Genomic DNA, 27,727 nt, shown 5'->3' with positions numbered 1-27,727 from the left:
GCTGTCCCTGGATGACCTGTAAAGGCCCACGCTTTCACCTGGTCACTCACACCCAAAAGGGAACTTGGCTTGACAAAAATGTACCATATCTTGAAAGAGGTCCTATTTATCTCACTGTGCGTCCTGTTTGGATGTCCCTGTCCTGGTCCCCTCGTCATCCCAAGCCTTCTTCACCGCCCCCACCCTGGAGATGGAGCCAGAGCTCAGGTGACAGACTCAGTTTTCAAGCTCCATTATGCTTTAATAATGGAGCTAGAGGTCAGGGACCCAGACTTGAAGCACAAACAATTACGTCTTTTTGCTCTGGCTAAGCCAGCTCCCTGGAGCCCGTTCTGCTTTTGACAGCAGTTTCTGTTGCTTCTGAAAAGTCTGACAGTTTCCGTGAGGAGAGAGAGGCACCTGGGCTCTGCTCTGTCCCCTGGGCACATCTGCACGCCTGAAGGGGGAACAGAGCCCCAGGGAAGCGCAGAGCCCTGCTCTGCAGCCAGTCCCCACTGGTGGAGGCTTACCACACACAGTGCAGGTAAGGGAAGTGGAAGGACGACAGCAGCTCGCAGAAGGCTCGGTCGCTGATCCAGCAGAAGAGGGCGAGAGTCCACCAGAGGCCTGAGAAGAGGCCTAGCTTAAATACACGCACGTTGTCACACCTGCAGGGGGTCCAGAGAGCAGCTCTCCGTCAGTCCCGGTTTCTGCCCACCTCCCTGGCCGCTCACGTCTCCCCAGCCCCGTGGCACCGCAGTTCTGCCCCAGCACACCATCGCTCCACGAGGCCGTGGACGCGAATCCCATGTGTGCACAAGTACACAGGTGCCTCACAAAGCCATACCTCTCGCCCAGGCTTCTCCCTGACTATTCCCAAACCAAACTGCCTTCTTGACGTGTCCACCTGATGGCTAATATAGATGTGTTGATAAATTTAATTAAATATAATAATTTTTTTTTTAGATTTTTAAAATTCATTTTAGGGAGAGGAGAAAAAGAAAGGGGGAAGGAGCAAGAAGCATCAACTCCCATATGTACCTTGACCAGGCAAGCCCGGGGTTTTGAACCAGTGACCTCAGCATTCCAGGTTGATGCTTTATCCGCTGTGCCACCACAGGTCAGGGAATTTAATAAATTTAACATGTCCATAATGAACTCTGAGTCTTCCCCCACCCAAAACCTGCTTCTCCAGCCCTCTCAGGAAAAAGTCATTTCATGCTTTCAGAAGCTCAGTTCAAATACATGGATAATTTATTTTGCACTCTAAAAGGCAAAATTAAGCCAGTAGCCTCATCATTTTAAAAGGTAAAATGAAAACTGACAGAAACAAATATCAACTACTAAATAGACAATTAGTCTGGTACAGGAGGCTCTATGCCCACTCAGGTAAACCTAGAAAGTGTGGTTTAAGGAACACTCGGCACAGACCACTGGAGCCGTGCAGAGGAAGAGGGTGTCACGCGGGGCAGTCAGTCTCAGCAGGGCCGCGGGCAGCCTGCACTGTGCCGTCCTCGGTCTGTAGGTCTGTAAAGGGGCAGAGCCTGCCCTGTGCCACTGACCAGGCTTATTTGCACTTGGGGCTTATCCAGCCTGACCTCCATTAGGTTTTATGTCTACTTTTCAGGGCTTGTATCAGAATGTCAATGTGAGATTAAGTGGAAAAGCAGGTCAAAAGCAGGACCCTATTTTAGGACAGAGAATCCAACAGGATGTCTACTGTTTTTCCTCTTCTTGACCCTTTGTTGCATTCTCAAAGTTCTTCTTAACAATCAACTCACTCCTATAATCAGAAAAAAATGTCTATTTTAAAACTATTTTAGATATACCTGAGTCACTTGGTAATGTGTCACCACCACAAATTTCAGTAAATGTCAGATCATGACCCCGAGTCATAATAAATTTTATTTCCTCGTGGCGTGAGAGAAGGCTCAGAAAGAACAACAAAAATATGAAAAGAGGCCCTGGCCGGCTGGCTCAAAATGGTGGAGCATCGGCCTGGCGTGCAGGGGTCCCGGGTTCGATTCCCTGCCAGGGCACACAGGAGAAGTGCCCATCTGCTTCTCCACCCCTCCCCCTCTCCTTCCTCTCTGTCTCTCTCTTCCCCTCCCGCAGCCGAGGCTCCATTGGAGCAAAGATTGCCCAGGCGCTGGGGATGACTCCTTGGCCTCTGCCCCAGGCGCTAGAGTGGCTCTGGTCACAACAGAGCCACGCCCTGGAGGGGCAGAGCGTCGCCCCTGGTGGGCGTGCCGGGTGGATCCCGGTCGGGCGCATGCGGGAGTCTGTCTGACTGTCTCTCCCCATTTCTGGCTTCAGAAAAATACAAAAAAAAAAAAAAAAAAGAAAAGACTAGAAACAAGCTTGAGGAATGAGGCTAAGGAGAAAGAGAAAGCAGAGAAACGACCCCGTCTACTTCCCCAGAGCACAGGGCAGATGGATGAGAACATTTAGCTGACATACAGCAGATCATTCTGAAGACAAGCAGAGAAGGTCCTAGAAGGAAACGCAAAGAGCAGCGGGCACCCTGGTGGCTGGATCTTTATCAGAGCAGGCCAACCTCTCCTCAGTCCTCGCTGGGACTCGGGCGGACGCTGGGACATGGCCGTGAACACAGGGACCTCGTCCCTGCTGATGTGGAGTCTGCATTGAGCAGACAAGTCAGTCATGGAACCAAACAATAGCACAGATGCTATTTAACTTACAATCAGGATGAGTACCATCAAGGTGAAGGTTGGGGTGCTACGAGAGCATATAACCAGGTGAGCCCGGGCCTGAAGGATGAGCAGAGTGAACATCGCAGCGGGGTCAGAGAGAAGGGACAGCACGAACAAGGGCCTGGGGCTGGAAGGAGGCAGGCCACCCCGGGGACACGGGAGGTCAGGACAGCTGGAGGAGAGAATATAAGGGGGAGCTCCCTGTGGGAGAGATCAGCAGGAAGGGGCCAGGTTGAGGATTCTGAACTTTATTGAAATTACAATGTCAACCAATAGAAAAATGACTGTCAGCAGATGAGTTGTTCAGGGAAGGAGGAGGAAGCCAGGATTCTGGCTGGAGCAACTAGGTAAATCAGGGGTCCCCAAACTACGGCCCGCGGGCCGCATGCGGCCCCCTGAGGCCATTTATCCGGCCCCCGCCGCACACCCGGAAGGGGCACCTCTTTCATTGGTGGTCAGTGAGAGGAGCATAGTTCCTCTGGTCAGTTTGTTGATTTAAATTTACTTGTTCTCTATTTTAAATATTGTATTCATTCCCATTTTGTTTTTTAACTTTAAAATAAGATATGTGTAGTTTTTTTATAGTCCAGCCCTCCAACTGTCTGAGGAACAGTGAACTGGCCCCCTGTGTAAAAAGTTTGGGGACCCCTGAGGTAAATGGTGCTTGATTTACTGTGGCTGGAAACATTAAGAGAATCAGAACTGGAAAAGGCAGATTAGGAATCTGGTTTTGGACAAGTGGACTTGGAGCTATCTGTGACATGTGGACTTGGAGAGGTCAGGCCGACCACTAGATACATCATGGTGGAGACAAAAGGAAGGACTGAGCAGGAGACCTAAATTTGGGAGCCACTCATATATGTTTGATAACAAAAGCCATGGGAGTAGACGAGATATTGGGGGGTGCTATGGAGGGAGAAAAGCAGAGAGGTGAGACTGCACCTTAAGTGATCCGTATATCCAAAGGTGCATAGAAAAGAGGGAACGTACATGAGAGACTGAAAAGACGCCAGCACCGAATGAGAACCCAGGAGACTATGGTGTCACAGGAGCCACAGGAAAGCACAGCTGATGAATGAGGGGGTGAACTCTGTACACAATTCAGAGTATAACACACAAGACCCAGAAGGCTGAAAAAACTGTCGTTGACTATACAGCCAAGAGGGCTTTGGGTACTGAAGTGGGGGCAGAAGCCAGCCAGGAGTGGGTTGCAGAGTAAATGAGAAGTGAGGGTTGGAGACAACATTAAAAGAAACTTGGCTGTGACAGACAAGAGAGAAAATGGCTGCTGGCGGAGATAGACATGGATGAGTCCAGGTTGAGTGTTACAGACAACGGCAAAGATAAATCTTCTTTTTTTTTGTCTAACTTCAAGACAAACCTTTGTAAAGGCTAATGGGAGGGACATGTCAGAGAAGAAGGGATGACACAGTAGACAATTTACAGGAGTATAAAAGGTATAGAAGAATGGAGGGAGTAATCAACAGCTAGAAAGACTGACCCTGGATGGAAGGAGGGGTATTTCCCATAATGCTGCATTCGCTAATGCCATCATGAAGACCAATGAGCTACAGGGGCAACTAGCTTTTCAGGAACAAAGATTTTAAGCATAGAACAGAAATTATGTTCTTTATAATTACTTACGAAGATTCCAGTATTAGAGGGAAATATACCTCCCTACTTAAAGATCACAATGGTGAAGCAAAATTTATTTAAACTATAAAGTAATCTGCCCTAACCATGTCTCCCCCCCCCCATGTGCTCTTGTTTAGGTATTATGAATTAAAAATATTTTCTTCTTCCTTAAGCTATTTTTAATTAAATTATAGGATAAAACATTATTAGACTCAAGAGTTAAAATGAAACTAAATTGCAGTCAAGTCTCAAGAAACATAGCTAAGTCTAGAATATTCTACTCACTTCAGGCCTAATCTAAACCAACATTACTGGAGTGACTATTACAAATCCATTTCAGATGTCTTTATCAGCTGTTTAATTGTGTGTTTTCCAAAGAGCTTCAAGATCTGTTAGTGTTCTGAAGTAGATCTCTTAATTCCCCGTTCCCTGAAGGCTTCTCAAAGAAGCCAACAAGACAAGACCTGACAGCGTCCTTCCAGGGCTAACCAGCTTGCTTAAATACCTCTTCACCCACCTCTGACCCTGCCTGGTGTTGCTGACAATCAAAGCAGAGCCCAGAGGCAGAGCAATGGAAAGAAATACACATATGTCTCCCCACAAAACAAAGGCTGAAAGAAAGCTGACTTAACACATTACACAGAGCAACGTTCACAAAGGGGGATAGATACAAGACTTCAGTAAATACACGCCGTGCCCGTAACAATGAATTGTGTATTTTTAAAAGTGGGCACAGAAAAAGAAGCATTTTCAAACAGGGTTAAAACAGGGGCTACAGTCAGATATATATTAGTTGGGGCTAGAAGAAGATAGTCTTGTACATACAAGAGCAAAGCTAAAATGTTTCTGGACATCAACCTGAACTCTAAGTATACAACTTCCCAAAAGAAAATGCTTACACAAACAGCAAAGGGTTTACCCCGATAGGCTGTAAATAAGAAACTAGGTCTCAGAAACAGTACCAGAAAGTAGCAGAGTCAACAGTATTATACCAGAAGTCTATGTTATCTTGTATATAGAAATTCATTTCTTTTCAGCTTTGTGTGTGAATGCAACAGCTCTTTAGGACTTTTCTCCTTATTCTTTTTTTTTTTTTTTTAATGAGTTTATTTGAGCCAAACTGATAATATCTATGGGAAGCAAGATCTCACATGTTCCCTTTTCTACTTATTCTTGTCATATAAACAAATCTACTCTGCTTTCCACAGAGTTCACTTGGTCTCGGGGCACGCGGGTCCTTGAGATGTTCCTAAACTAGCCCTGGACCCTTAGGCTGTATCGCACCCATGAAACGGCTGCTTCCCTCTTTCTGAAAGTGAAATCTTTAACATTTTGAACCAAACCACCAAACCTGCTTTCAATCCAACAGTCAGAAACTAACTCTTGATGAAGAGTCAAACTCCTCCACACTCGGGGGTAGTAAAGGAGCCAGGAGTTGGTGTGCCCCCATCGCAGGGACAGCCCGCAGGGCAGGCGGGAAGAACTGCACCCACCTCTTCAGCTCTGCGATGAGCAGCGCAGTGCAAGGCACCCCCAGCGTCATCAGAGAGATGTTGTTGATGGCGGGCTTGACGAACGCCAGGCACGTTGTAACTGCAGACAAGACACAGACCACTGCCTTGAATCTGCCCCTGAATTGGTGAAAGCAAACCAGGTCCATTAGCGAAGGAGGTCTTGTTTGTTGAATGTGGACAAGGTACAGGTGCTGCTAGTGGGTGTGGAAGCTAAAAAGAAATTGTGCACTGAGTACCCAGAGTCTAAGAACCATTCCCTCTCACTGACTCAGTAATTCCACTTCTAAGAATTTATCCTTAGAAAATAATCACAAATTTTCTAACTATTTAGCCATGAGAACAATAAAATTAGAATCAACTTTGGTCCCTAAGGATGAGATATGGATACTTGTTTTCTTAGTGCTCCTATTCTGTATTCTTTCCATATGTGTATAGCAGGATTTCGCAAACATTTTCTGCAAAGGGTCAGATAGTGCATATTTTAGGTTTTGCAGGTCATCGGTCCTCTGCCACTGTAGACAATAAGTGATTTGCAAGGACAGGCAGTGGAAAAATTTGGTCCACAGAAGAGAGTTTATAACCCTGTTCTACAAACTTCCTGGTTTAAAAGAAAAATGCCCTGTTTCTAACACACAAAAGTAAAAGCCTTAAAACATCCTAATATTTACTGACAATCCATAGTCTAGTATGCATTAAGATTTTGTGTTGACAAGTTTTGGACATGACAAATCTTAGAAAAATAACTGATACTATCCTTCCACTCTTGAGTGGAGTTGCTTTCGGTAGGAAGAGCCAGAAAGGGCGACGTGATCCTGAACACGCTCCCTCTTCTCGCCCTCGGACCCCATTTCCTTATCTGTAAAATGAAAAGTCCAAACTGGATTATCTCAAAGGCCTCATCTCCGACTGAAATTTAAGAGTTCATGATTTTCCTGAAGTTTCTGTTATGAGCACAATGTACTTTGGCCAAGAGCCCTGGAACAGGTTACAGTTAGGAAACTAATTTGAATGAAATTCCACTATAAAGAAGTCAAAGTACATTGAAACCTTAAAAATACAAATGTATCTCTTAGAGGAAAACCGTTTATCATCAAGGCACAGGATGTCATTGATCAAGCTGCCAACTTTCTGAGTGGAAGGAGCAGGAACTGTAGCCCTGAACTTTGACCAGAGGAAAAAATATATATACGGGAAAGGATCCCGGCAGCAAACCCCAGGAGAACCGTGTTTTTCTCCTGGTTTGGGCTGGCATCCAGCAGCTACCGGATGAAAGGCTGCCTGCTTCGGTCACCCCCAACATGTGCACAACCCTTGGGGACCCACAATAACTCTCTCCCTGGGTTTGAGGTTCTGTGATACATGCCAAGGCTTTTGGCTTTTTAGACTGGATAAACACATAACTAAAAACTTCTTTGCACCACCTCCCTGTACCCAACGGTTTAGGATTCAGACACAAGTTAGAGAGAGCCGCAGTGATTCAGGGCACGGGTGTTCTAGTGTGGCACATGTGTATTCAGGCTCTGCCTCCCCCATTCAGTAGCTGTGGGATCTCTGGCAAGCCACTGAACTCTCCCCAAGCGTCAGGTTTCCCGTGTGGAAATGAAGACATCTGCCTTATAGTGTTCTTACAAGCATTAGAGCACTTCACACAGTGCCTGGTACATGGTGTGTGCTAATAAAACCCACTACTACTATCACTGTTACCATCATTTGAGAATAAATGCTATTTAAAATATTATTATTGTTAATACTAGCACACTCTCAGGAAGAATCTGAGTGAGCTGGAATTGCAGTCACCAAAGACTCTATATTCTATCACCAAAGAGTTCAAAGGCAGCAAGCTTGACAAAACATGTTTTTTAAGGAGAATGTGGGCAGACACCTCCGCAATCAGTCAGTGGGTGTGGAGGAATGTGCTCTGTTTGGGAAGGCAGCTTAGCCTCCGAGGACGTCCTGTGAATTTGTGATTTTGCAACCAGCAGAAGCCAACAGAGATCACATGGCCAGGCCAGCTGACCCAAGAGTCAGCTGAGGCCCTCGCACAAGAGAGCAAGAAATGTCCAGGAACCAGGGCCCCCGCACGCTGTTTTCTAAACAATGACAGGCAACCCCTAGTGCAACCTCTGGTGCTGTTTTCAACTTTCCAGCCCATTCTGGGTTCAAACTGGAACACAAGGTCAGGGAACTCTCAGCACTCCTTCTTCCTGGATTTCCCCAGAATCTAGCAACCCGGTACGATCCTTCTCACCAAGTTACTATAACAAAGCTATCATACTATCGTTTGCTACCCTTTAAAGTGGTGGTTTTCAATTCTGTCAGACCCTATGCCCGTTTTTTAAATCAAATATTTGCTAATGTCCCTTTTATTCTTCTAAATTAAAATACAATTTATTGATGATAAAACTTGCCATCGGCCCTGGCCAGCTGGCTCAGCGGTAGAGCATCGGCCTGGCGTGCAGGGGACCCGGGTTCGATTCCCGGCCAGGGCACATAGGAGAGGCACCCATTTGCTTCTCCACCCCCCCCCTCCTTCCTCTCTGTCTCTCTCTTCCCCTCCCGCAGCCAAGGCTTCATTGGAGCAAAGATGGCCCGGGTGCTGGGGATGGCTCCTTGGCCTCTGCCCCAGGCGCTAGAGTGGCTCTGGTCGCGGCAGAGCGACCCCCCAGAGGGGCAGAGCATCGCCCCTGGTGAGCGTGCCGGGTGGATCCCGGTCGGGCGCATGCGGGAGTCTGTCTAACTGTCTCTCCCTGTTTCCAGCTTCAGAAAAATACAAAAACAAAAACAAAAAAAAACTTGCCATCATTGTGACCACCATAAACTTCCCAGATGTCCCATAAGAGACAGAAATGTCTGAGGTTAAGATCTACTGTTTCACAGTACCCTGCAGATTAAAACATAACCAACTTAGAACAAGCCCCTTATTGTCACAGGACTACAGCATTCGGTCCTGGAAGACCCATCCCTGTACCTCACTGATAAAGCCTCAAGAGTCTAAGATGGTCATCCAAGTCAGTGGGAGAACAGGACAGGCAGCCCCCAGCTTGAAACCTTGCGATTCAGGTGTCAAAAAATGAACTGGATTATACAGTGAGATCTGTCCCTAGATTTTGTAGAAGCAAAATCTTAAAAATCACAGCAGGATAAATTCTTTAAGGAATGGATACAATTAGCCTATAACACTTCTTTGTTCTTAGTTTTTTGCTCAAAACAAAAATGTCTAAAAATTATTAATAACCCCATTGCAGAGTGTATGTCCTGACAATTCTTAGAACATTCTAGGCAAGGTAAAAAAAAGCCCTTTTTTTTTAACCCACCAGTTATTCCTATTTACATAATAAACTTTTTTTGCGTGCTGCTCTAGGCATCTTTATCTTCAAAACACTTATCCACATTAGCTATTCATAGTAACTGCTAGTACTCAGTGAGTTCTTACTCTAGATGAGATACTGTACTATATGCATTATACGATTTTATCATATATTTCTAACCCCATGAAGTAGATACATTTATTATCTGCACTTCACAGGTGAGCAAAATTAGGTATTAGAGCTTTAAAAAAAAAGACTGTTATTCAAATATATATCTGTCAGATCAAAAGTCACTTAGCCTCCATACTCTCCCTTTCTGGAAATCTCACACTGGAACTACTTACTCTTAATATGTTTTCAGAAATATCCCAGCCTGACCAGGCAGTGGCACAGTGGATAGAGTGTCAGACTGGAATGCAGAAAACCTAGGTTCGAAACCCCGAGGTTGCCAGCTTGAGTGCAGGCTCACCGGCTTGAGCACCGGCTCACTGGCTTGAGCCCAGGTCGCTGGCTTAAGCAAGGGGTCACTTGCTCTACTATAGCCCCCCAGTCAAGGCACATATGAGAAAGCAATCAATGAACAACTAAGAAGCCACAATAAAGATGAAGGTGACTGGTGGACCCACCTTCTGAAACACAGGAAAAGCCAAAAGGAAATAGTGTTTATGAGACAGAGTCAACAAGTCCCTGCCTGGAAAGTCACCTTATGACCCTGCCTAGTGCCATCCACCTCCATCCCTACTCTGACCCCTTTCCCCACCTCATGAGGCTCTCTGATCACCTTCTGTCATTCTCTTGAAGCTGAACAAGGAAACAAGACAATACTAGAAACCAGAGGCAGCCTAAACCAACCTGCTGCAGTTTAAAGTATACTTCCTCCAGCGAGGAGAGACCTTAGCAAGATGGGGACCGTATTTCATCTAAGACCAGGAACAGCTTCTACTTCCTGGTTCTCCCCCTCTCTCTCCCAATTATGATAAGTAACCTTTTTTTCATTGATTTCAATGAGAGAGGAAGAGAGAGAAAGAGAGAGAGAGAGACAGGAACATGGATTTGTTCCTGTATGTGCCTTGACCAAGGATTGAACCGGCAACCTCTGCGCTTCGGAACGATGCTCTAACCCAGGGCTAGTCAACCTTTTTATACCTATCGCCCATTTTTGTATCACTGTTAGTAGTAAAATTTTCTAATCGCCCACCAGTTCCACAGTAATGGTGATTTATAAAGTAGGGGAGTAACTATACTTTATAAAATTTATAAAGCAGAGTTACAGCAAGTTAAAGTATATAATAATAATTACTTACCAAGTACTTTATGTTGGATTTTTGCTAAATTTGGCAGAATAAATCTTTATAAAACAACTTACTATAGTTAAATCTATCTTTTTATTTATATTTTGGTTGCTCCACTACCACCCACCATGAAAGCTGGAACGCCGACTAGTGGGCGGTAGGAACCAGATTGACTACCACTGCTCTAACCAGTGGTCGGCAAACTCATTAGTCAACAGAGCCAAATATCAACAGAACAACGACTGAAATTTCTTTTGAGAGCCAAATTTTTTAAACTTAAACTATATAGGTAGGTACATTCCTTATCGAGGTAGCACCCGCATGTGGTATTTTGTGGAAGGGCCACACTCAAGGGGCCAAAGAGCCGCATGTGGCTCGAGAGTCGCAGTTTGCCGACCAGGGCTCTAACCAACCGAGCTATGGCCAGGGTGATAAGTAACCTTCTTGAGTATACTTCATTCTACTCAATGATACTCAGAGATAACGCTATTTAATTCAAATCCTGCTAACCAGGATGAAGAGTCTACAGCTAATCCATTTAAAGTATGTTTTCTCCCAAACTCATTTAAAAATACATTTTCATATTAAAAATTAGCACATGCTCTGGAAAACAGTACAGATTAAAAATAAAATGGAAGTTCTCTCTCTGCCCCAATGCCTAAGAATGGTAGTTGTTGCTGTCCTCACCTTAAGGCATTTTTGAACATGTACAAAGACATAAACTCCAAAAGGTTGTTTCATTTATTGTAAAATCAGAGTACTACACACAGCTCTACAGAGCACCTTGGCAGTCAGTGTATTTCATGGACACTCCTCCACTCAGTCCACACACAACAGACTTTGTCTTTAATAGCTGTAGCTCCTGTTCCTGTACCAGTTTGAATTGAACCTGTATTTTTAGACTATTTATCCATATATATCTTGACAAATCACAGAGCCCTACAGAGAAACATGGGTAATATGATCGAAGAACATCTCTTATCTTTATGAGGCTAACTCTCTTCTGTCCCTTGAAGTATTAACAATCTTATACAGCTTCTCAGGAAGACTCTCCCTGACCAAACTCTAAATCAGCACCCCAAGTTATTACCACCCCTAACCAGCTTCATTATTCATCATAGTTTATCACTCCCTAATTTCAGTTATGTGTTTGTTTGTTGATTTGCAATCTCCCCAACCTCAGGGTAAGCTTATCAAGGCCAGAGATTCTGTTGTTTAATTTATTGCTATAACCCATTGGCTAGAAGCCTAGAAAAAAACATAGTAAATACTAAGTATTCAGAAATTATTTAGTGGATGAATAATCAAACAGGCATGACACAATAGACATTAAAATGCATTTCTTCCTGAAATTCTGAGTTTCAAGTTTGGAGGTGGGTGGGTGTGTGTGTGTGTATGTGTGTGTGTTGCTCTCATTTGGAGGTGTGTGTGTGTGTGTGTGTGTGTGTGTGTGTGTGTGTTGCTCTCATCAGAAACAAAAACATCATAATTTGATAGCTACAGTGTCTATGGCTCAAAGAATGAATTGATTAGTGGATTCTACTGTAAATTTATAAAATGGTGGAGTAGACTGGACTAAAGGAAATATTCTCTCAGGAAATTACAATTCAGTAATTTCTCCCCTACCGAAAAGCTTTCTAATTTCTCTCATATCAAATAATGGAGACATTTGACTTTTTTGTCCTTAATGTTATATAAGTTTTCCTCCAAACATATTAGAATTCCCCCTTTTATCTCTCAGTATATTTGTATTGTCAGACTCTAAACAATCAATGGATTTTTTTTTTTTTTTTTTTTTTTTTTTTTACAGAGACAGAGAGAGTCAGAGAGAGGGATAGATAGGGACAGACAGACAGGAACGAAGAGAGATGAGAAGCATCAATCATTAGTTATTTGTTGCGAAACCTTAGTTGTTCATTGACTGCTTTCTCATATGTGCCTTGACCGTGGGCCTTCAGCAGACCTTCAGCAGACCAAGTAACCCCTTGCTCGAGCCAGTGACCTTGGATCCAAACTGGTGAGCTTTGCTCAAACCAGATGAGCCGGCACTCAAGCTGGCGACCTCAGGGTCTCGAACCTGGGTCCTTCCACATCCCAGTCCAACGCTCTGTCCACTGTGCCACCGCCTGGTCAGGCCAATGGATTATTAAACAGGTACATGGTAAGTTAATCACTAGGCTGGGCTTCACTGTGTGCTATTTTTCTTGATATACTTATCGTTTTGGATATTGTATCTAGTAATTGCAAAAATACTTAGCACTAGCTTACTTACCTGTCGTTCCGAAAAATCTTTGGTAAATACCTTCTAGGGAACCACATGGCCAGAGCACACATCAGAACCCAAAGGATTGCAAGTTCGTCAAGCATCTGGCCCAGGAAACTCAGAGTTGCATGGAAGTAGACGGATCCAATTCCTAGAATCAATTACAACCAATAAAAGGGTCACCAAAGAACAGACTCACAAATTCAGTACACTGCCTAAGGATATCACCAACCACTATCACCATGACCAGATCACTCTCTCTTTTGAAAAAGAAACTGAAGGAAGAAACTCACACCACCTAGGCATGCAGACTTCAGGTCTAGAAAGAGGATTTCAAATAGGGCCTAAATACGCGCACACCAGAACTTTAAGGATTCCACAGTTAAACACATTCTGTCTTCATACACTAGCCTGCATGGAAACAGGCAGTTAACAGAAGTCAACATTCTCTCGCTGTTAAGAATTCCAAATCTGCCTGTGGAAGGAACTAGAAATTACACAAGTATTTCCCAGAACAATGAAGGATCAAACAACTAGATTTTTTTTTTTTTTTTACCTTTAGTCCATTAGAAACCACAGTATCATCAGAGTTCATTATTTCATGTGACTTTCTTCAGAAGTTCTCAGAAAAATTGGACTGGCACAACACCAATAGCAATTACATAAATGAACTCTCAGAAACAATTAAGTTATCATTAGAGCCAACCTTGTTATCAAGCCCTAATTCAAAAGCATACTTTTGGCATCAAGCAAGCAAAATAAAAGTTATGCTAAGACGTCAGAGTGGCTTTGGTTTATAAAACACAATGTTCGAAGGGGACAGGCAGAGTCGGAATTTCCATTTCCTCCCTTTCAGTCAACTCATGCTCCCAAACAAACCCACTTACCCACTACAACTAACAGAGTCCATATTAAGTAGATGCCACTGTTGAAGCATGTCGCGTATTGACGGAACAGGCACATGCAGATGGGCGGCAAAACGAAAAACAAGACGTTGCTGATCTGGGGACAGAATGTAAAATGAAAAGATATTAGGTAAAAGGGCAAAAAACAAAGCAGCCTGAAAAAGCAAACCAAAACAAGACAACAACAAGAAAAAGCAGCAGCTTCTTCCAAGTGTGTCCTTTGCAAACTGAGGTGAATGTGGCCGTACATCTTGTTCAAGCACACACACTGTTCTTCGCGGTGGACACAGGCCAGGAGAGCAGAAAGCAAGCGTCTAGGGCTCCGTCCCACCGCAGGTGACAGGATCAGCCCCAGAAACACTGCACCCACGGAAGCGCCTCAGCTCCCTTGGTTCAGAGTCAGTGGCTCATTCTTTTTCCGCACAGATGAACTAAAAAGCATTCTAATTTACTTGCTGTACCGTATTTCCCCATGTATAAGACGCTCTCATGTATAAGATGCACCTTAATTTGGGGGCCTGAAATTTGAAAAAAAAAATGTATTACATAAAGTTACTGAGCTCAAGTTTTATTCATGAAAAAATTCATACAACTCCCTGTCTGTGCGAAAAAGTGGGAAATGCAAGTAAAAAAATCGACAACCACTGTATAAGACACACCAGTTTTTAGACCCCAAATTTTCCGAAGGGTACGTCTTATACATGAGGAAATATGGTACATTTTTACATGTGAGGCCTGTACTAAATAATGGTCAAAATACAGTTTAATAAAGAGGTGAGAAGGACTAGACAAGTGTGAGCCCCTAGTCACTTCCTGCCAGCACAGCCAGCCTTTTCTCCTGGGCCCCAGGAAGGTGGGACTCTTCCCAGTCTCCCATGTCAAACTTAGGTTGCTTTCTTACCCTATTAAAACCTACTTTTAGGTATAGGTCAAAATTGTAGGTTCTTCCCCAGCTTTAAAATGATACCATTTTATCTTTCAGACTTTAGTGTGGATTTAAGCCTCTCTGTTACCTCTCCAGAAGTCATCTGCCTTTTTAAAAAATATAATCTATCTAATGTAATATCAAAATACAGTCATTTCACCTGACCAGTGGTGGCAAATTGGATTGAGCATGGAGTTACCAGTTTGAGCACAGGATCATTGACATGATCCCAAGGTCACTGGCTTAAGCCCAAAGGCTGCTGGCTTGAGCAAGGGGTCACTGGCTCACCTTGAACCCCCCCACCCCAAGGCACATATAAGAAAGCAATCAATGAACAACTAAAGTGCCGTAAACTACAAATAGATGCTTCTCATCTCTCTTCCCCCATAAGTCTCTCTCTCTCTTTTAAAAAAAAAATGTATCATTTCACCATGTAATCACTAATTAAATGTCATTAATGAGGCATTTTCCATTCGTTTTGTTCATACCAAGGCTTTGAAGCCAGTGTCAGCTCCACACTGAAGCCACATCACCTCCGGGACCAGCACATTCCACAGGCTCAACAGCTGCACGTGGCTGTGAGTGCCACACTGGACAGAGTTGCTCTAGACCCTCGCCTCTTACTTTTTTTAATTTATTTTTTGCTTGTCTTTCTTTAGAGGCATAGTCAGTTCTTTTTTTTACCAAAAAATTTTTTGTTGAGGTAAAATTCACATAACATAAAATTAACTATTTTAAAGTGTGTAATGCAGTGTTATTTTAACACATTCATAATGTGCAACCATCTCCTCCATCTAGTTCTAAAACATTTTCATCACTTCCCCCAAAGAAAACCCTATGTCCATTAAGGCACTCACTTCCCATTTCCCACTCTCCCTGCCCCTGACAAGCACTAATCTGCTTTTTCTCTTTATGAATTTATTCTTGATATTTCATAAAATTGAAAGTATACAATATATGACCTTTAGTCTGGCTTCTTTGACTTAGCATAATGTTTCTGAGGTTCATTCATGTTACTGAGAGTATCAGTCCTTTCTTTTTATGGATGAGTAATATTCCATGGTATGGATACCACATTTTGTTTATCCAGTCCTGCATTCACAGACTGTTGTGAATAGTGCTGCTATGAACATTTGCATACAAGTTTTTGAGTAGTTGTTGCCAATTATTTGGGGTATATGGTTGGTATTGTGGGGTACTATTGAGGCAGTTTAGTGAGAAGCTAAGAAAATCCCTTTACAAGTGGAATGAGGAAACTGAGACAAATAGTTGAACAAACAGATGAGCAACTAGCAGCCAGCTAATGAATCACAAGACCCTATCTTCACACACCTAGGAGCAGATGGCTTAAGTCTGTCCTCCCTAACTAAAGAGCTGGTGGCTTAAATGCTTAAATCACCCTAGTCAGGAAGACAGATATAACAGAGACACAGTTTGTGCTAGATTAACCCAAGAATGAATGAAGTCAGGGGAATGAATTACAATGAAAACAAAACAAAACAAAAAAACAGAACCACACAAATCCAAGATAGAGGTGAAAGAGACCAGAGAATGATCCCAGACCCTACTGTACTGGAGGCTCATTTTGAACCATCAGCATATCAAAGGACACACCCGAAAAGCTGATGAATATTCTGTCAAGATCTCTCTTAAAATTTCCACCTGCAGAAAACAGATAAAACCCTCAAGACAAAGGACACCAGCATGCACTCGCCCTGGAGCACCCCCACGTACCCCCTTTCCTCCGGTGTGTACTTTCGCTTTCTTTCTCCAAAGCTCTGAGGGATCCAGAAAGACTGCAGACAGCAGAGCAGTGGGCAACAGCAGCTCGCCCCAGGCTAGCCCGCATCCTGTCTCCAAGGGCACTCTTTTTGCTCTGGGACTCTTCTCTGAGTTGGTGCAGCACTACCTCAGCTAACTCCTGTTGCTGTTGTCTTTTTCTATCCTAAGCCCTTCCTTTGTTTCACCATCTGTAAAGCCAGGAGCTGCCATCGTGGCCATTCACATGCAGGTTCTCATTGAATTCAGGCAGAGTCGGAGGATGGTGGGCCATTCTGTTTATTGGTGTCTCACCAAGACAGGCAAACCACAAGAAAAGCCACGGGAAAAGTAGAAAACCCGCTTTTCCCATGGACGGCAAGGTGTCAGGGAGAGGAGAAATAAGGAGTCCTCCTGCACCTCTCAGTGGTGGGGCAGGATCTCTCTTCCAGTAAATATGAGCAAGACAATGGCCCCTCCCAAGCAGGAAGGCAACCTGCAACCTCACAGACCACTATATCTGGTGCTGCCTAGCCCCCAATGCAAACTATAAGCGAGCAAACAAAAATCATATTTACAAACTTATTTGACCAACACTATCCCAAGCTTTGATCAAATTACTTTCATAATCAGCTGGACTCGTGTCTTAAAATCTTTTCCTGCATAAAATCAAGAACCTGTACATTCCAGGCCCTGGCCGGCTGGCTCAGCAGTAGAGCGTCGGCCCAGTTTGTAGAAGTCCTGGGTTCGAGTCCCAGTCAGGGCACACAGGAAAGGCATCCATCTGCTTCTCCACCCCTCCCCCTCTCCTTTCGATCTCTCTTTTCCCCTCCCACAGCCAAGGCTCCATTAGAGCAAAGTTGGCCAAGGCATTGAGGACGGCGCCAAGGCACTGAGGATGGCTCCATGGCCTCCACATCAAGTGCTAGAATAGCTCCAGTTACAGCGGAGCAACGCCCCAATGGGCCGAGCATCAACCCCCTGGTGGGTATACTAGGTGGATCCCAGTCAGGAGCATGCGTGAGTCTGTCTGTCTGCCTCCCCGCTTCTAACTTTGGAAAAATACAAAAAAAAAAAAAAAAAAAAAAAAAGAACCTGCACATCCCAAACTGTGCAGAGGCAAAGGGGCAAACCCGTCTCACCTAACCCCTTTCCAGCGATTCTACGTTTAACTTATCGAGAAACCACCAAATTGTTTTTCTGCAGTAGCTGAGCCATTTTACATACCTACAAGCAATGTACAAGGGTTCTAAGTTTTCCACATCCTTGCCAACACTTATTTTTTGGGGGTTGTTTGGTTTTGTCTAATGAAGGCCATCCTAGAATGTATGAAGCAGTAGGGACATTCAGCTTTTTAAGTTCCATCTCTTGTTGAGGGGCCCCTCGTAAAGGACTATGCACACAGAGGAAGTGTGCAGAAGGTGACAATGACAACAAAATCAAAATGAGCAGCAGCAATGGGCTGGGGTGGGAGGGGTACACTGAAAAAGACAAAGAAAAGTATGTCAGAGATAGGATGGGACAGATGAAGTCTGGAAAGCCAAGGGCACGGGGGCTTTCAAAAGATACGACTTGTCCCGCATGTTGGTTGATACAGAAAGGGCTCAAAGGGAATGAAGGAGCAAGGCAGGGCGGAAGGGCTTTTCCAGACATACAAAATGCCACTGGTGCACAACTAAACAAAATGCATCAGCAAACCCCAGAACTTGAGGTATAGTACAGGTAAGGACTGGCAATATCTATAGCCAACATAGGCCTCCGCCACCATTTAGGAACAAAAGAGATTAGGAATGACACCATTTTCAAAAAGAGGAGAAAGATAGGGTAGGAGAGAAATAACACAAGAGAGATAATAAGATGGGAGCAAGATAGGAGAGGACTACAGCATCTGGTTAAAATCCCAGACTGAAACATCTGGGGGCTGCATCATTATGGAGAACAGGGTGCCCTTTGTCTAGGGGGTCCACCCAAGTCAGAGACCCCTGAGCTACTGGTGACCCTGGGGGAGAATATGGTTAAATTGTATCAGATGTCCCAGGTGGTATACAGTCTCCAGTTCTGGAAAGACAGCCAATACTCATTTACAAAGAAGCAGATATGAGGAAGGCTATTCTGTTCAGTGTTACTATCACAGCCTTTAACTGTCCATGAACTCATTTAAAGAATCAAAGATTTTTAAGAGTTAAAATCAGCCCTGGCCGGTTGGCTCAGCGGTAGAGCATCGGCCTGGCGTGCGGAGGACCCGGGTTCGATTCCCGGCCAGGGCACACAGGAGAAGCACCCATTTGCTTCTCCACCCCTCCGCCGCGCCTTCCTCTCTGTCTCTCTCTTCCCCTCCCGCAGCCGAGGCTCCATTGGAGCAAAGATGGCCCGGGCGCTGGGGATGGCTCCTTGGCCTCTGCCCCAGGCGCTAGAGTGGCTCTGGTCACAGCAGAGCGACACCCCGGAGGGGCAGAGCATCGCCCCCTGGTGGGCAGAGCATCACCCCTGGTGGGCGTGCCGCGTGGATCCCGGTCGGGCGCATGCGGGAGTCTGTCTGACTCTCTCCCCATTTCCAGCTTCAGAAAAATACAAAAAAAAAACACATTAAAAAAAAAAAAAAGAGTTAAAATCAGAGACCTTGACCGTCCCTTGTTTTACAAGGGATATAATTGAGGGCCCAGAAAGGCTCCTGGGTTGGCCAAGGTCAGAGAGAGGCAATCACCCCACAGCTGGGGCCAGCATCAGTCACTGCTTAGAGCTCTTCTACTGCCCACCCCACCACCACCACTGACTTTCACTTCCAAGTCACTCAGTCACATTCTGACCTCCTTGGCTTAACTCTTCCACTGGTATCAAAAATTCTGAATTGCCTCACACACTGCATATATGACTTGTTCCATGATTGAAAGGTGGCTTTTGTTAAACATAGAAGTAGAAGAAAAGAAGGCAAAGGGGGAGGAGAAGAAAAATAAAATTGTTACCTGTGTTCGTCACGTTAGAAAAAAAAAAAAAGAATACTTTACAAAGCTAAAATCTCCCTTCTTCTTCCGCCCTAGAGATAACCATGTTCTCAGATTCATGGGCTTCTACTCATTTTCTTTGTATTTACATAAATACACACCTATGACATATTATAACATTATTATTCTTCAACTTTCTTTTCTCATCCAACAACATGCCTTAAAATGTTCTCTCCTTAGTTCATATAGATTTACCTCACTTGCTCTAGGTGCTGCAGATGGCAGGCATTGTTTTAGCCATTCCCCAAGGGGAGGACACCAATGCACAGCCCTGCCCACAATGTGGAGAGATGTAACTCATTTGGTTTCAACCCCAGCCCATCTCTATTGCCTCAAGTCCTCTGACTCGGCCTTGCTGCAGCCAAGTGCAGCTAACTGCCTCTTGGCAGCCCCCAAGCGGCTCCGTCAATTTGGATTACCACTAGCAGGGTACGCAGCAGTCACTTTTAAGTGTATTTATACACTATTTATGAAAGTATGAAGTCATTTATTATACCCGCAGTCAAATTATCATACTTCAAAACATTTTTATGCACTATTTCGGGAGTTCAATTTAGGAGCACCACTTTAACAGATACGCCCGCATAACATGAAGTCACATCATTGCTTCTGCACAGCCCGTCAATCCACATCTGCTGGCCTCCACCAGGCATTTTAAAGTCAATTTATGAAAAGGAAAAGACCAAATTAGAGGGAGATGCTCCCCAAGACAAAAAGAGGAAGGAACATCTAAAGAAATATGGAAAAGCAAATGAGTTGTGGTTAAAAGACAGATTCAATGGCTCCCTAATGACTAAGGAATGACACTTCCCCTCACAATCGTGTGGGTCACTCAAGTTAAATAACAGTTCAGCCAAAGGGTATTTTTTAAAGTCTATTGTTGGATTATTCTTTGGGGAATTGGATTATTTAATGCCTGCAGAACAGATTGTTTTAATTGAAAGGAAACCACAATTTTAAAATGTATTATTTCCTTGAAAAGTTCCTCATTCTATGAATTCCCACGTAACACACCAACATAATCTCAAAGACACACTGCAATCTCATCCTGATGCATGTGAATGTGCACTTTCCCAAACAAGGTAAATACTGACTGACAAAGCAACAGGCTGTAAGTTTTTGTGAACAACAAGTTCATAAACAGATAGGGGTCATCACCCCGGCTAAGAAAACTGTTTGTGTGTTTTAATTATATGCACATTCCTAACTATCTGTCCCATTGCTCCCCTCCTGCCTCTAAGATGACAGACTGTCCAGTTTGCCTGGGACTGTGAAGGGTTGTCAGGACATGAAACTTTCAGTTTTAAAATCAGGAAAGTCCAATATTGTCCTTGGCAAACCAGGACAAGTTGCTCACTCTACACAGAAGTCTTCTTGCAAAATCCCCCCATCCCACCTCCCACAATGCAAAAACCCCATGCTGAGTTCTAATAACACTGGGGTGATCTGTACACACCTCTATCATGGCCCTCACCACTCAGATGGCTCTGAGTCTGGTCTCTGTGATAGGCACACAGTAGTTGCCCAGTGGCTGCCTGGCTGGCTGGCTGGCTGGCTGCCTGGATGGCTGGATGGATGGCTGCCTGGATGGCTGGATGGATGGCTGGATAGCTGCCTGGCTGCCTGGCTGCCTGGCTAGATGGCTGGATGGATGGCTGGATAGCTGCCTGGCTGCCTGGATAGCTGCCTGGCTGCCTGGCTGCCTGGCTGGATGGATGGATGGCTGGATGGCTAGATGGCTGCCTGGATGGATGGATGGATGGATGGATGGGATGGCTGGATGGATGGATGGATGGGATGGATGGATGGATGGATGGATGGATGGATGGATGGATGGGATGGATGGATGGGATGGATGGATGGGATGGATGGATGGATGGATGGATGGATAGCTGCCTGGCTGCCTGGCTGGATGGATGGATGGATGGCTGGCTGGATGGATGGATGGATGGATGGATGGATGGATGGATGGCTAGATGGCTGCCTGGATGGATGGATGGATGGATGGATGGATGGATGGATGGATGGATGGATGGATGGATAGCTGCCTGGCTACCTGGCTGGATGGATGGATGGATGGCTGGATGGCTGGATGGCTGGATGGATGGATGGATGGATGGATGGATGGATGGCTGCCTGGATGGCTGGATGGCTGGATGGATGGATGGATGGATGGATGGATGGATGGATGGCTGGCTAATTATGCCCTACAGATAATCGGGGGCTTTGACATATAAAAGTAACTCCACTGTCCTTATTTGACAGATCACGGGCTGGTTTTACGCATGTTTTGCTCCAAGACTTCTTTTTTCATTACCAGTTAATTTCCTTTTGTCCCCCTGAGTCACTGCCCAGCAACAGAGTCTCAAAAGGCTAAGCCCAGTGCTTAAAAGGAAGATTCCACTTTTCTCCAAAGCAACTATGTCTGGAGTCTTTCTCTTTAGTGTGACTGGGGCCTTGAAACTTAAAACATAAGAAGAAATTCCATTCGATAAAACTTGTATATAGAAGAAATGGTACAAAATGTGCTCAAGCAAAAGGCTGTGTTCTTAGAAGAGATATCTGGGGTTGGCCAAAGCAAAGGTTGATAAGATTTGGGGCAATAGAGATTTGCAGGGCCCCAAAACAAAATGTGTTCTTGGAAGACATATTTGGGCTTGGCTGAAGCAAAGGATGATAAGGTTTGGGCCAGGACAAAACAGGGGTTGAGGGGATGGGTCAAAAAGGTGAAGGGATTAAGAAGTACAGATTGGTTTTTACAGAATAGTCATGGAGATATAAAGTATAGCAGAGGGAATATAGTCAAGAATATTTTAATAACTAAGTATGGTGTCAGATGGGTGCAAGATTTATCGGGATGATTATTCAGCAAGTTATACAATATCTAATCACTACGGTATACATCTGAAACTAACATGATAATGTATGTCAACTGTAATTGAAAATAAAAAATGAATTTAAAAAAAGATTTCAGGCAATAGAGATTTGTGGGACCCAAAAAAGAAAACGCTTTGTATACCCAAACACTGTCAATAGGAGCATGGTGCTCTGTCTGATGGGCCACTTAGCAATAATTATCAGCCTTTAAAATGAATATGCCCCTTGACACAGCAATTCCTCACCTAGGATTAGCACTTGCAAAAGTACATCCAGATGCATATATGAGGATATTCACTGCATCACTGTTCAGAAACAAAAATGAAAACAGTGAAACAAATAGAAACTGCCCTAAATATCCATCAATAAGGAATTGACTAGTTAAATATATAAATTATGGCCAATCCATTAAATGGAACACTTGCATAGACATTGTAAAGAGGATGGTAACTCTATATGAGCCAATATAGGGCTATCTACAAGACATACAGGGTGAAACAAAAGAAGGTTTATAGTTGTGAGTATGTGAAACACAGAGTTTATTCTTATATTATTATTTATTATTTTATTATTTTCCATATGCACAACTGTAAACCTGTGGAAAAAACAAGGTACAGAAGAGTTTGTGTAGTAGTTATCTCAATTGAGTTAAAAATAAAACAACTTAAGATAGTTACTATACATACATATTTTATATGCTCACACAAATAATACAAGTGCTTTTTACATGCCTAGAAAATGTCTGAAAAGATACAGAAGGGTATTTCTGACTTTCTAACATGCATACTCTGAATTTTTTACAATGATCATATTATTACTTTTGTAATAAACAACATCAACAAAAACAATAAACTACTTCAAAGAAATTTTTCTTTTCATGTCAAACATCATGATTAACCAATAGATCAAATGGTCTCAATGCAGAAGTTTTAAAGAACTGAATAATAAATACGCGTATTGTACCACATAAATAAATCTAAGGTGCTACAACGGCACTTGTATATTCATGGTTGGCATCATATTAGACTCAGAAGGACTAAGTTCTAACTCTAGTCTGTCATTTTGTTGACCTCAGCAAGTTGCATGCTCCATGTAGGCCCCAGTGTCCTTCTTCACCAAATGGATTAGAAAATAGTACCCACTGCTTAGGGGGACGCAGCAGAGTTTCAATACACAGCAAATCATCAGTGGTAACCAGTAGTATCTGAAGTTGTAGCAGTGATGTGTTACCCCAAAGACCCATTAAGAAGATTCTGGATCCATCTCCTAGGTTTCTTATTTTACACCTTCAATTTCTTAAACCTCACCTCCAAATTAGTAATAATTATTATTTTCTTTACATAATGGTTAATTAGACTGCTGCCTTACTATGCGGACTTAATGAGATGTTAATTACCAAGTGATATTTCACTCTCTTCCTCAGTATAGGAGTTGGAGGTTTGTCCTGTGCCATATAAGCATCCACCAATAACTAGGGCATGGGAACAGAGAAGAAGCTATGGGCTTTAAACTCTCTGGACCTACACTCAACAAAGTTCAGTGACCAACCACTCCTCTGACATTTAACCTCTCTCTTTGCTAAAGCAAGTTTTGTGGTTTACAAGTATTCCAAAGAATAAGGTTTGTCAGGCAGACTAGCTTGCCTAATCAGCCAGAGACATTGCAGCTAAAGATCAACAGTTTATTTCTGAAAAAGATTTTGGCACTCACTACATAACTGCTTCATTGGAACCAATTGAACTAGACTAAAAGTAAAGACAATAAATTCTCCCTTCATCCAGCACTCTGGAGCTTTTCAAGGCAGGCTCAGAGCAGCTCTACATTTTTTTGGCCAAATAACCAGGCCTGACTTTCTGCTGGCCTCAGAATCCACAAATAATTACTTTGCAGAGTATGAAAACCTGTCCCCAAGTTGTCATTTTTTCTTTAACTCTGATGAAATCCTTAGTAGTATTCTCCACTTTCAAACAGAACCTGAGTTACGGCTGTTGAAAGTACCCAGCCCTGCTCCAGCCCATCCCCTGTAGGCACCCATCTACACCTGACAGTATGCACTGAAAACAGTTGGACAATAGGTGAGGTGTGGTCATCTCCACTAACTGTATCTATGAAGAGCAGAAGACCAGGTTTTTATGAGAAACTAACCTGCTCATATAAAACAAGCAGCAGTTTTGTATAGAGGGCAGCCATGGATTTCAGCAATAAGGGGAGGGAGAGTGCAGACTTCTGAATTGTGGCCCCTGCCACACCAGAAATGTAAGCATGACAGCTCCCTTCTCAAGAGCTCAGTTTTCCTCATCAGTGACTAGAAGGACAGGGTCTAGCTCAGCAGAGATCCCTCCAAGCAGTAAGTACCTGAGACCAACATTCTCTCCAGCAAATCTAAGGAAAATTAAATTTAAAAATCTTAAAAAAAAAAAAAAAAAAAAAAAGGCCTGACCTGTGGTGGCGCAGCGGATAAAGCATCAATCTGGAAACGCTGAGGGTGCCGGTTCAAAACCCTGGGCTTGCCTGGTTAAGGCACATATGGGAGTTGATGCTTCCTGCTCCTCCCCCCCTTCTCTCTCTCTCTCTCTCTCTCCTCTCTATAATGAATTAATAAAAAAAAATCTTTAAAAAAATCTAAGGAAAAAATCCTAAAGAATAACTGCAAATTCACAATGAACTTTAAACCAGGAGTTCCTGTTCTCTTTGCTAGGGCAGTGAAAAGACAAGCCACAGAAATGGCCATGCAAAGTTTTACATTTGGTACTGGAATCCTGAGCCATGGGCACAGCAAGAAGAGGTATTTCCCTCCCAGCTGCAAGCTCTCCCTCCCACAAAGACTAAAAGCACACAGGCTTCTACAGTGGGGACATTTTCATATCTAAAGACCTAGGCAAGTCCACAAAACACGCACACAATTGCTCCCAAATTTCTCTATCACTCCCGAGGCTTAATATCTGGAGCGTGCACAGGTCTGGGGGAGCTGAATTTAGACCTGTTATTAGCCTGGGTACTGAGTAAGGCAAGGAAATAAGAACTAATAGCAATTACCTTGATTCTGGCCAAAAGTAACTCGACCTATTATTGATGTATTTGTGGGGTGGGGCAAGCAGCATGGTTGAAGTGAGCGAGGCCCGAGATTTGCCGGGGTGTCGCCCCCTTTCCTAGGACTCCTGGAGCAGGTATTCAGAGCAAAAACGCACAATGCGACCCAAGTGCGTCACGTCACAGAGACCCTAGGGTAGGAACGGAATTGTCACAGCCCGCAACTAACCTAAACTGGGAGATGGGCTGACACGGATCACCGTCGGGTGGGGACCGAACACAACAGAACCATCAGCAATGACAAGAGGAGGAAGCTGAGACCAGAAGACAGGGGTACGGACAGGAGAGGACTAGTGGAGAACTGGAAATAGTGCGTAGGGGAGGGGGGCGTGGATAGACTGATCCGGGAAAGAGAATGTCCCAGATACACTCAGAGAGCCACGTCCAGGTTCCAGGTACCGCTGCGCTTGGGAACAGCCCCCTCCCGCCAGCCCGCCTGCCACCCCGCACCCCGCACCGTGTTGTAGAACTCGGCAATGGCAGGCACGATGGTGTAGTTGTCCTCGCACCAGTCCACCTCCGAGCTGCCAGCCCGCAGCTGGTCCCACCAGTGCGGTGCGCTCATGACAGCTCTGGGGCATTGGAGCAGCTGCTCCTGCAGCCGCGAGGAGTCCAGAGCTGCCGCTACACGCCGAGGCGGCGGAGGCAGCGGTGGCTTTATGTACAACCGGGTAGCGGCCGGATGTGGCTCTTCCTGAGCCGGCCTACCCAGCGCTTCGCTCCGCCTGTTGAGCGAGACTCGTCCACAGACCCCGCCCCCTGCTCCGCCCCCTGTGGGAGCCCACAGGCAGCGAGCCGGCCACGCCCCACCCCAGGGTCGGGGTGTGCTTTGGAAGAGGGCGTGGGGAGGTGGAACCGGCTTCGGAAGTCTGCAGGCTTCTTACTCTGCAGGTGTTAGAGACCTGGACCGTCCTATCTACGCCTGCCCACGCCACCTCCCTGGTTCTGACTCACAGGCGCCCCTTCCACCACCACCCCACCCCTAATTGTGCAAAGGGCGCCAGAGCGCGCCCTGGCAAAACTTAAACATAAGGAAAACTCAGGAGTGGATTATCCAGACTCCTACAGAGTCTTGGGAAGTTTGCGCCTTCTCAGAGCGTGGACACCCGCGCTCATAGCTGAGAAAGGCCCTGTATCCCTCCGAAACAGGTAAGGACTGGCTCAGTACCGTGAGATGGGTCCAGAAGACCTGAAGGCTGGAGTTGCAGGCTCCACGCAGCCTCTACCTCCCACTGCTGGATAGAGTATTAATACAATTTCGAATGTGTTCCTGTCCTCGGTTCTGTGGATTCGGAGTTAGACTTTAATATTGTCTTCTGTTAGACATGAGGTCAAACTTCAGCCATCCGAACCTTCAAAGGATGTAGTGTGGCAGATAGGACATCCCCAGAACATTCAAAGTACAAAAGATGATGACACATATATAGCACTTACTATGTGTCAGGTGCTGCTTGAAGAGCTTCCATGTATCACTTATTTGATGCTCCCAGCAGGATCCTATGAGTGGGTTCTATGAGCAATGCCATTCCAGACAGTAAGTGGCAGAGCTAGAAATCCAAGTCAGGGTGATCTAAGATTTGCTCATAAGTACTTTGCTTTGCAGCTGTAACCATTCTGTACTTTCTAAATCAAAGCTAATCTGGTCTCGGCAATTCTCTCTCTCTCTCTCTCTCTCTCTCTCTCTCTCTCTTGTTCTTGCCTCTGGTCCTCCTTCCTTGGGAAGTTTTAAGATTTTAGGCCAGGCAGTGGCAGTGGCAGAGGCAGGCAGGAGAGGCCCTGCTCAACAATCCATGGTGGCTGTCACTAGGATCTCCTTGCTCAAGCCTGTTATGGTACCCTTAAGATTAAAATCTTGACAACATGGAAAGCTATTGTCGGACAGTTGGTCTAGCACTAAGACACTGGGTATCCTGCAGGTCTGGGAATCCTGACCTTAGGAGAAGGTACCAGTGGACCTAGTAGAAATGACTGTCTAGGAGGAGGTCTCCAGGCCATGAGCGCCCCACACTGGTGGGACCAGCTGCAGGCTAGCAGCTTGAAGGTGGACTGGTGTGAGGACAGCTACACCATTGCTCCTGTCTCTGGCTTGACTGACTGTCCAATGGGGGCCTGGCTGGTACTCCAATGCCTTTGTACCCAGTATCCATCTTCTATAGACATTTGCATATCTCCCCAAATCTCCATCATTGGCAGGAACTGCAAGGCCCAACTCTCCTCCTAGTCTCCAGAAAATCCAGCTTTCTTCCTTGGATGCCAAACACACTCCTTTCATGTTTGTCCCAACTTATATCCAGACCTCCTCCTAGACAGTCATTTCTACTACGTCCACTGGTACCTTCTCCTCAGGTCAGGATTCCCAGACCTGCAGGATACCCAGTGTCTTAGTGCTAGACCAACTGTCCAACAATAGCTTTCCATGTTGTCAAGATCTTAATCCTTCCAGTATTTTAGGCAGAAATATACCT

The 27,727-nt window shown here is 44.7% G+C and overlaps 1 protein-coding gene across 1 annotated transcript in view; it reads right to left on the bottom strand.

Annotated features, from left to right (window-relative positions):
• The window catches only part of ACER2 (alkaline ceramidase 2), a 32,169-nt gene extending 6,219 nt beyond the window's left edge, over nt 1–25,950 (bottom strand). The window contains exons 1-5 of the mRNA XM_066368251.1: nt 25,720–25,950; nt 13,593–13,707; nt 12,715–12,856; nt 5,822–5,959; nt 510–647 (exon numbers count right to left, since the gene is read on the bottom strand). Coding sequence (XP_066224348.1) covers nt 510–647; nt 5,822–5,959; nt 12,715–12,856; nt 13,593–13,707; nt 25,720–25,827 — 641 coding nt within the window. The 5' untranslated portion in view covers nt 25,828–25,950. The remainder of the gene's footprint in view (nt 1–509; nt 648–5,821; nt 5,960–12,714; nt 12,857–13,592; nt 13,708–25,719) is intronic.
• Nucleotides 25,951–27,727: the final 1,777 nt, after the last annotated feature.

Source organism: Saccopteryx leptura, chromosome 2 (genome assembly GCF_036850995.1).
Source record: "Saccopteryx leptura isolate mSacLep1 chromosome 2, mSacLep1_pri_phased_curated, whole genome shotgun sequence".
Lineage (NCBI taxonomy): Eukaryota > Metazoa > Chordata > Mammalia > Chiroptera > Emballonuridae > Saccopteryx > Saccopteryx leptura.
This window is presented reverse-complemented; position numbering and strand designations above follow the sequence as displayed.